Below are 10,545 nucleotides of genomic sequence, written 5' to 3'. Positions count from 1 at the left end.
AAAATCCGCCCAGTGGGCATGGCTTTACATTGGTGATTCTCTATCTTAAGGTCTCGTAATTATTTGACGCTACAGTGCACTTTCTGGATAGGATGGTGGATCTTTTGCTACTTCCCCACTTCAATTAATGTTCATCCCAGTTTCACACATCATTGCCCCACTTCGTAACTTTCCTTTCCTACTACGAACTCTGGAGGATATATGCACCTCTTCCTGTGCAATGCAAGCCAAGTGGTGTTGCTGGGTAGATGGCTGACTCACCTTGCTTCCCTCTCAGAGTATTATAGTTTGAATCAAGCATCACACGGAAACATAACACGCAAAGTAATATTAAGAACATATTCATCACATACGCGAGTCCTCAACTGATACCATGGACGAGTACTTCTCTTTATCCTTTGTCTCACACACAGATTGAGACTCACACAGTACTCACCACGTGGAAGTACTCGTCTCTAATTCGAAGTTCTGCACACGCCATTTCTTAAATATATCCAACTTATAGTACACACGCCAGTAATTCAGCTTAACTTATGCACTCGGAAGTATTTCAACTTATTGCTACATGTGGTTTCATTGTGACCGTTGGTCACATCCGAAGATTACTACGATCCCCTTAATATTACCTGCCTGACATTTAATTCTCCCCACAAAAGTTCCTCAAATAGAGAAATTATTATTCCAAAGTACTCTTAAGTATTTCATATGCATACCATGTCTCCACTCTTTTGTTTTTACAGAGCACACCTAAGACAGGTCTTACCAACACTAGATCCAGCGGCAGAGTGCTGAAACATGGCTGTTCTTCAGGTCAGCTCGCACCTCCGTCGCGGCGGGGAAGCACCTTGCTACCGTATTGTTCAGCCACATTTAAGGCGCTCAAAGCTCAGATAAATTTCATCTCTTTGGTTCCACCAAAGGTGACCAAAGGGCCATCTCAAAGATGATCATACATTGCACATTCACTATCTGTGGTTAGCAGACGACCATACATTCATAAATTTCGCAGATGTCACCAAATTGGATGTAGGGATTTATTTTGTGGAAGTGCACATGTGATAAATAACTAATATGTCATTCTTTCCTACACTGGTATCCAGCTTCAGTGTATTAACTGAAATTGAGTTATTATTACAAAAAATATGTTGTTCTGACAAGAATAACAAAGAATGTTGTACCTATTTTCAATGTCAGGCGGTACTGTACCCTTTCAAAATTATAACATTTCTCTAACTACTTTTAATAATGGGGTTGTTTTACTTATCATATCTGGCAATCTGTCACAGCACAATTCCTTTATTCTCAGTCACTGTAAAAATTTCAGCTTCAGAAAAGTTAAAATTAAAAATCAATCTCGTATTGTGTTTCAGCTAGAAATTTATTACAATCTCAAACTAAATAAAGGCATCTTGACAAATGTGAAATGAGTTGTAACATACTTACAATAATGAATTAACTATGCACAACCAGCTACATGCTCTCTGTCCTAAATCACACAAAGTACTGACACCCTTATGCCAATTTGGCTACCCCTATATATACGTTCTAAACAATCCCGAACAATCCTCAGCATCGTTTAGAATCATTTTTCAATTAATTAACAAATAAAACTCTCATCCTAAAACAACTGTCACATGTTAAAGATTTACTAGATTTTGATATATTAAACACATGAGTGAAGTCTAGTCTATAAACTAATTGTAGAGTGTATAAACGCTTAGGTGTTCAATGTTAAAAATACACTTGTTATATTTTCTAATCACAGGAGATTCATATTGTATAAAATGTTCCTACCAATTAACAGACTTCTACATATTAGTGTAATTAAGATTCCATAATCATTCCCTTCGTAGCTTTTTCACATGTACATATTTTTCATACACCTCTATGTTAGAAGCACGACTCATGCCCAGTACTCACAGCTTTACTTCTGCCAGTATCTCGTCTCCTACCTTCCAAACGTGCTTTGGTAGCTCAGATGGTAGAGCACTTGCCCGCGAAAGGCAAAGCTCCCGAGTTCGAGTATCGGTCGGGCACACAGTTTTAATCTGCCAGGAAGTTTCATATTAGCACACACTCCGCTGCAGAGTGAAAATCTCATTCTGGAAACATCCCAAAGGCTGTGGCTAAGCCATGTCTCCGCAGTATCCTTTCTTTCAGGAGTGCTAGTCCTGAAAGGTTTGCAGTAGAGCTTCTGTAAAGTTTGGAAGGTAGGAGACGAGATACTGGCAGAAGTAAAGCTGTGAGTACTGGGCGTGAGTCGTGCTTCGGTAGCTCAGATGGTAGAGCACTTGCCTGCAAAAGGCAAAGGTCCCGAGTTCGATTATCGGTCTGGCACACAGTTTTAATCTGCCAGGAAGTTTCATATCAGCTCACACTCCGCTGCAGAGTGAAAATCTCATTCTGGAAACATCCCCCAGGCTGTGGCTAAGCCATGTCTCTGCAGTATCCTTTCTTTCAGGAGTGCTAGTCCTGCAAGGTTTGCAGGAGAGCTTCTGTAAAGTTTGGAAGGTAGGAGACGAGATACTGGCAGAAGTAAAGCTGTGAGTACTGGGCGTGAGTCGTGCTTCGGTAGCTCAGATGGTAGAGCACTTGCCCGCGAAAGGTAAAGGTCCCGAGTTCGAGTCTCGGTCGGGCACACAGTTTTAATCTGCCAGGAAGTTTCATATCAGCGCACACTCCGCTGCAGAGTGAAAATCTCATTCTGAAGAGATCAAGTGGCTTACGATTTGTGAAAAGCACGAAATGTCTGCCTTTAAGCATGTGGATAAATTTAGTGATTGAGGCATACTCCACATAGAGCTCATAGCCATACATTGAGTAATTTGCTTGTGAAGGTGATAACTTCTTGCTAGAGGTTGCCAGTCGTTTTGCACATGTTGCTGTAACAAGACTCCAATTGCAGCTGATGATGCATTTACCATAACTGAGAAATATGTGTCAGGAAGAGGGTGAGCTAACAATGCAGCCTCTGCAATAGGAATGTTTACTTTGACCAAGTATGGTTCCTTTTCATCAGTCCATTGTAGTGTGTCTTCATGATTAGCTAAACCTTCTAGTATTTCATTGAGAGGTACTGCCAACAATGCATGATTGTGCATAAAACGGTGACATAATTTTGTCAAGCCCAAAAAACGGCGTAGCTCTCATATTGTAGTGGTCTGGCGAAACTGAGTAATAATTTGCACAGCATCTTGAAGTGGCAGGTTTCCTTGTGCATTGGTGAAGCACCATAGGGATTTTACTTTCATTACTCCCAAGACAGATTTTTACAGGTTAATCACTAAACTATGTTCTTGCAGTCTAGTTAATAGTTCCTATAGATGCACTAGATTCTCTGCCTCGCTAGACAACATTACTAGCAGGTAATCAATGTAGAAATAACAAAAACTCTATGTCTGTAGTTACTTCATTCATGAATGATCACTTAAAAGCCTGAGTGGTACTGCACAGTCCTAATGGCATTCACATAAATTCAAAGATCTGAATGGAGCGCAAACAACATTTTGGGTACATCTTTTGGTGCAGTTGGTATGTGGTAAAAAACATGGATGTGGTCAATGGTGGAGAAAACAGTCTTACCATGAATGTGCGTAGGAAAGTCTACAATATATGGAACAGGATAACAATTAGGTATTGTCCTGGTGTTAGGCTGATGATAATCACCATATGGACACCACTTATTGTTTTTCTTAGGAACTACGGTGTATGGAGTGGAGAGACCTAGCTACTATTTGAAGGGAGACATTTCCCTTGTGCTAACGTAAAAGAGAACACTTGCTTTCCACTCTTTAGTTTCTCCAGGTGCAGATGACAAGGCTATATGTAAGGTGTAGGTTCTGACATAGTGATAATGTGATGTACCATTGAGTGTCTTACCAGTGCTGGAGTAGGTAGTGGACAGGTGAGTTCAGGGAACTGACGAAGCAGGACGCTGTATGGTGAATGACCTGTAGTCACTTTGATGCCAGCATGGTTTTTATGGTGTAGGTGGCAGTGACTGTGCTATAGAATCAGGTAAGGGTCGATTGTATTGATCTGGGGGGAGACTCTAAAAAGATGAGAAGCCTGTTCCAACAGTCTGCTACAGCACATCAGCAACAGTTAATCTTGATACAAGTCACTTTGAAGACTGAAGTTTAGATGTAAGCTGATGTATCTGTAAGTTTTGATGGAAGATCCATTCACAGTATACAGGTAATTTCCTTAGGTATTCTGCTGTGCGAGATGAGAAGAAGGGTAAACTAAAAGTCAATACCTGTATCAATGAGAAATGGTAACTTAGTCAAGTGCTCTGTTATAAACAATCTATGGCTGCCAGATTTGATATCAGTTGCCATCACTACTGATTTCTTGTGGTGTTTCCCTTGTTACACGGTGTTCAACAAAGCTCAACTTCAGCTCAAAATTTTTTGTGATACCAGCAGGTTTCTCCCCTATGGGCAAGTTTTTGTTTCTCCTGGAAGAGCATTGGCACCACAATGCTTGTGTAGAGTGTCGAATTTGTAAGGCTACGACTTGCTTAAACAGTTAAGCTAGTTGGGCTTCAAGTGCTTTCAAAGAAGTCTCAGTTTTAGCAGAGACTATTGCGACGCCATCGGTGGATACCTCTCGATTATTTGGTCAGCAGTTTGAGCGAGAGCATCGAGGCCAGCAGCACAAAACTGTGATTATTTTTGGTCCTCAGCCGAATTGTCAGCCAGCGTGTCAGGACAAAACTTAGTCGATGGTGTGTGATCGCCGAGTTCTTCAGTGCAGAGCGATTTGTCAAGTCGAATAGCTTCTAACTGTGGCAAGTGTATTGCCAGTGGATGCTTACAACCAAGAAGAGGTTCAGTGCAGAGTGGCGCGGCCGGTGTCGATGTCAAGCAACGCAACTCTGTGCAACAATGAAAAATCTCACACAGTGTTGGTACATCAAAGAAGTGCCTTGTTCATGTGCAGCTCTGTTTAGAAGACTTTTCCCGTTTTCCATATTTACTGATACACTCGCGATCACACTGGAACATTGCTGCACACCTATGAGAACTCTGCTCCATTTTGCGCAGTTTTGTATTGCCATGTGGCGTTCAGTGCTGTGTGTTTGTGTGCAGAGGGCCACTGTGTGGAGAGACACATTCGGTGTGGACAAGGCTATAGAAGTGTATCTTTCAGTGCTTGGTGGCGAAGCTAGGACGGCTCGTAGTTCCATTGCCATTTGCTTGTTAAATGTAGCCACCACATAACTGTATTTAGTTGCGTCCAAGTGATGTGAGCCAAGACAAATTGGCTCTCGAGTTGGGCAAACCAAAGTACTGGATTATCCGAGCAGATGGTCGGTGATTTTAATGCAATGAGACTAAGTCTGGTAAGTCAATTCTTGGAATGGTAGGTATTGATGATAGAGATGGTGAGGGGCGATTCTGCGTGATGTGTTTGACATGAAAACTTATATACGTTATGTTTTATGGTTACAGCCCACAATTCAATTTTCTGACATGAGATGCGATCATTCCAGCACTTAAATCTGAAACATGTGGCGACAAAACGTCGTGTGAAAATGTAATTTTTTGAAGCATATAACATTACAGTTAATTACAAAGAGTAATCGTAAGACTGGTAAGAAGGGCTATATCTATATTTTGTTTTTAACACAGTGGCAGTGTGGAGAATAAAAGAGTTTCTAGTACACACATGAGCTATCAGCAATGGAGGTATAATAACCTTCATGTATGCAGCAGATATCAGGCAATTCATTGTCCACATTGCTGTTTACAGAACTAAACTTGACTGTCAATCTAAATTCTTTAAATTATACCAATATTTTGCAAAATAATTGATTAAAAACTGTAAAAAAACATAGATGTAAGAGAAGATTTTCATTTCAGGCACATAAAGCCCAGGAACAGGTACTTTACAATGCAACTTAAAGGTTACTAAATCCTCGTCAGTCATTGAACATCAGCTGAATAGAAAATTTATAATTTATGCTGAAGAACAAAATGAGGAAATTACTGTCACTTTCACTAAATGATTTAATCAATAATTTCAAAGCAGATAGAGTAGATTTATGTACTGAAGTTAGCTGCTAATCTTTTGGATTTGATGCCTAGGAGACTGCAGTTTATAATGTAATCAAAAGGACTCCATGTGAAAGGACAGAGGATGATGTAAGCCAATAATCCGAACAGTATTATTTTTAACACAGTTTTACATTTTATTCAGTTGCTTTGGGTTGATAACAATTTTTTTTCTGTATTCAGTCACTTAAGGGGGGCAGGACGTCAAACGGGCCGACTTGGAGCAGGAGAGGCACCACAGGACTTTTTAATTTCCACTGTCTATACTTTTACAAGTAAATTCATAAAAATTTGTCAGCATGACCAGGAAGGATTCAGGATTCACACTCGTAGCAGCGGAAGTTCAAAAACATAACAAAATAATTTTTTTACATGTGAAATTTCATCATTTTTACACTTACTATTGGCTGAATTTGTTGCTATAGGTACACTTTTCTTCATAAGTAAGAGAGACTGTTCGATGAATTTTGCACAGCATACAAACCATACTTACAGGTGTCTGAAACTCTAGAATCTATTTAATTTATGAAAAAATGAATGAGCTGTTGCGTTTTAAACTTTATGTTTAGAAAAAAATCAAATTTTGTAGTTGATTATCTTAATTTTTACCACAGGTTTTAATAGATTTGGAAAATTCTAGAGTTTCATACAGCTGTAAGTATGGATTGTATGCTGTGCAAAATTCATCAAAGAATCCCTCTTACTTGTGAAGAAAAATGTACCTATAGCAACAAATGCAGCCAACAGTAAGTGAAAAAATGATGAAATTTCATATCTAAAAAAATTTATTTTGTTATATTTTTGCACTTCCACTGCTATGAGTGTGAATCCTGAATCCTTCCTGCTCATACTGACAAAGTTTTATGAATTTATTTGTAAAAGTATAGACAGTATAAAATAAAATGTCCTGCGGTGCCTCTCCTGCTCCAAGTCGCCCCGTTTGCCGTCCTACCCACCATTAATAAATAAAAATTTTAGTTAAATGTAACGCAAATAAAAATACAGCAATATGTATAGTTGTGTGAATATTTTTGTCCAGTCCAAATGTGTGCTTCTTTTCCAACGATCTCGTTGTGTGTGTGTGTGTGTGTGTGTGTGTGTGTGTGTGTGTGTATTATGTATTGAACCAGGGACCTAGAAACGATGGAGAAATTTCATCCCTCTGTAGCCCTCAGTGGTTCACAACCTCACAACAGGTCACCCACACCACCTCCGCCCCACACTGAACCCAGGGTTACTGTGCGGTTCGGTCCCCAGTTGACTTCCCTGGGAACGTCTCATACCAGACGAGTGTAATCCCATATGTTTGCATGGTAATTATGGTGTATGCATAGTGGAGACACTGAGAGAACAATCGCTGACAATGTAACTGAGGTGGAATAAGGGGAGCCAACCTGCATTCGCCAAGGCAGATGGAAAACCACCTTAAAAACCACCCACAGGTTGGCCGACACACCGGACTTCGACAATAATCCGCCGGGCGGATTCGTGCCGGGAACCGGCACATATTCCCGCTCGGGAAGCAACGCGTTAGACCGTGGGTGTCGTTGACATTGTTTTGACCTTGACAACTTTTAGACAATAAATTTGTTTGAGCGGCTCTTTTCCGCAGCACTTCCAATTTTTGTCTTTACATCGTCTTGTCATTGTAAAAATTGCGAAATTATTTTTTAGTTTTTCTATACGTTTAGGACGGAAAAAGCCCAAAGAATAACCTGTTTAAGAAAATTGCTAAATTTATCTTGAAGAATGGAGAGAAAACACCAAACTTGAGTGGCCATATAACTGTTTGTGACTGGTGAATGATATAAGCAGAGACCTTTTTTTGGGACGTCGATCGTCTTTTTCTGATTGTGCAGTATTTATTTCTTGTTGACTTTGATGTTGTTGAGCAAGCAAATTTGATGTCTTTTGTGTTTCGAAAACAATTTACTGTCTTGTCGCTGTGCAGAATCCTGCACAGTAACGGCAGGAAAATTTCTTTACGGTAATTGAAATAATATATTACGTCGCACAGATAGATCAGATACTGAACAGTAGCTCCTTGGAATAACTCACCGAGAGCCAGTATCTTTGTGTAAAAACTTGAAAATGGCCCCTGTTGACAGCTCACCGCCGAGGCAGAAGAGCGCAAATTTTGAATTAATTTGTTCGTTGAAGGCTAATGACTTGGTGCCAGTTCATAAATACAAATCAAGTGTTACTGGTCTAACAGTTGCAATAGCAGAAGTTGAAGGACCGGTAGTGAATGGATATTTCTGTTTAGGTGAGTCTCAAACCACAGACCATCCGGTCTCCAACGTTTACGGCTATTACAATGAAAATACATTATATAATGTAACGTGATACGATAAAACTGCATTTGAAGTCGTAAAGTGGTGTAGCTTCATAGTGTGCACTGAAAACAAGCCATCTGTTACACTTCTACGGTGTTTTACTATTATACTGTAAGTGTTTTTGAGTATCACGCGAGATTTTTCGTGGAGCACCACGCAGTTACATTAGAGAGTCACATGTGTTGGACGTCTATTTTTCATTACAAACCGTACAATTAGGCTCTCACGTGTGACTATTGTGTCCAAATTTTCCAACAATTTATGTATGATTATACGTATTGACGGCCTCCTAATCGGGAACAAGACTGTAACGTGGCCCGAGAAAAAAGTAAATATAAGAAGGGAGTGATTTGAAGCAGTGAGTCCCACCCGTGCATGCTGCAATATTCCCCCCAAAGCACGATAAAATCTGTCGCAACGGGGTGTAGTTTACACTCTGTGAGATACCAGCCACAAACAATACTTGCACCTGGAAAGCAATACCCACGATTGCCAGTACTGGATTTCATAGACCGCTGTCAGTGAACCAATTGAAAGCAGGTTACCTCCAATAGAAAAGTGTCTTTCTTGAGCCTCCATCAGATGGTAACCTCAGTCCATACTTCCCTTGCAAAACACACACACACACACACACACACACAGTCTCCAAGGAGCAACTCTCTGCTGTATGTGTGACACGAAAAATCACATCAGGACCAGGCCATATTCTTCCTGCTGTGTTGTGTTCAGGCTACATTCTTTGTGCTACGTTGTGTCATCTATGCTAGCCGCTTGATGTGTGCTCATTTGTTGTTTTAATAAAAATTTAGTTTCATTGGCATAATTCTGACATTTGGTGGAGATATTGGTTCCTCTATTGAAACTTGGCAAGGATTTAGTTCCTGTACTGCCACACAAACCAACTCCTTATGAAAGACTCTTGATACTATAGCAAACTGCTGACTGTATGGGTTCTCAAATCCCAAAATCTCGTGAACAACTTCCAGTGTGAATCCAGGGTCACATCATCCTCTGTAACTTAAGAGGGTATATGAGTCTGTCCTGTGTTGAATTTGTGTGGCTGATGGTTTTATGAGTTGGAAATGTTGTTGGATACTACTTAAGAGATTAAACATTCTCCCCATTTCTACAATTGGGTCTTGTGTACAATGACGTATGTTGAGTCTTGAATGAACTTTTCACTCAGCAGTGGAGTGTGTACTGATATGAAACTTCCTGGCAAATGAAAGTGGTGTGCCAAGTTGAAACTTGAACTCTGGACCTTTCTTTTTCATGGGCAATTGCTCTACCATCCCACTGCACTCCACCACACTTAAGGAGGGGGAGGGTCATTCCATATCAAATCACCCAATAAAAAATAAATTTTACACCCACCTCCTTAGATTTTCATGAAATTTGGCTCAAATGGTTCTAATACCATCCTGACAACACCTGCACATTATTTTTGCTGTATCTCTTATAGTTTTTTTATAAATTTTTAAAGTTTTTATGTTTTGCGTTTTCCGAACATTTGGAAATGGTAAATTTAATTTGTATTCAAAACTTTAAAATTGCTTATTTTAAAAACTCTTTTAGATAACATCATGAATTTTTGCAGCAAGTTTATTTATTATACATATTTGAAGATAAAAATGATACTATTAAAATATATTAATATTTTCTATGAAAAAAATATATATGTATTTTTTTTATGGATGTTTTGTTTTATAAGAATTGCAATATCTAGAGTCTCAGACCTGATAGAATGCTCAAATTTGTTTTAATTTGCTCTTAAACATATAGGCTACTTGATAAAACAAAAATAATGATGGCTTTTTAACATGTTTATTGATTATAGTAGATTACATTAGAATTATGTACAAAGATAGTGTACTTACGACCTTTACGTATAACCCAACTGATTGCTTGAAACATCGAATTTTTTGAGTAGTTTTGTCTTTTCAATAAACATTAATGCTAATTCAAACTGTTTTTCCACTTCATCCAAGAGCTTTGTTCTTTTGATACAGTCTTTTTTGAAGTAATACATTCTTCCAGTGCCGCTTGATTGAGGTGCGTCTACTACAGACTATGTGCTCCAAAGGCACTATGCAAGAATCTTCTCTTTCAGGCCAATAAAATGATGCAGCTGGTCCTGAAGGATGTAGAAA

At 39.3% G+C, this 10,545-nt stretch overlaps 1 protein-coding gene across 2 annotated transcripts in view; it reads left to right on the top strand.

Moving 5' to 3' along the window:
* Positions 1 to 7,919: 7,919 nt before the first annotated feature.
* Positions 7,920 to 10,545, top strand: part of LOC124608216 (uncharacterized protein C05D11.1-like) — a 135,369-nt gene continuing 132,743 nt past the window's right edge. Inside the window, exons 1-2 of one of the 2 annotated variants that reach the window (XM_047139968.1) lie at positions 7,920 to 8,046; positions 8,168 to 8,325. In XM_047139968.1, the coding sequence (XP_046995924.1) occupies positions 7,964 to 8,046; positions 8,168 to 8,325 (241 nt within the window). In that variant the 5' untranslated portion in view covers positions 7,920 to 7,963. Of the gene's footprint in view, positions 8,047 to 8,121; positions 8,326 to 10,545 lie in introns of those variants that run through there. The other variant, XM_047139969.1, reaches the window with a different exon arrangement.

The sequence above is a fragment of the Schistocerca americana genome, chromosome 1, assembly GCF_021461395.2.
Source record: "Schistocerca americana isolate TAMUIC-IGC-003095 chromosome 1, iqSchAmer2.1, whole genome shotgun sequence".
In the NCBI taxonomy this organism is placed as follows: domain Eukaryota; kingdom Metazoa; phylum Arthropoda; class Insecta; order Orthoptera; family Acrididae; genus Schistocerca; species Schistocerca americana.
The sequence above is the reverse complement of the archived record's forward strand: the minus strand, read 5'-3'. Positions and strand labels throughout refer to the sequence as shown.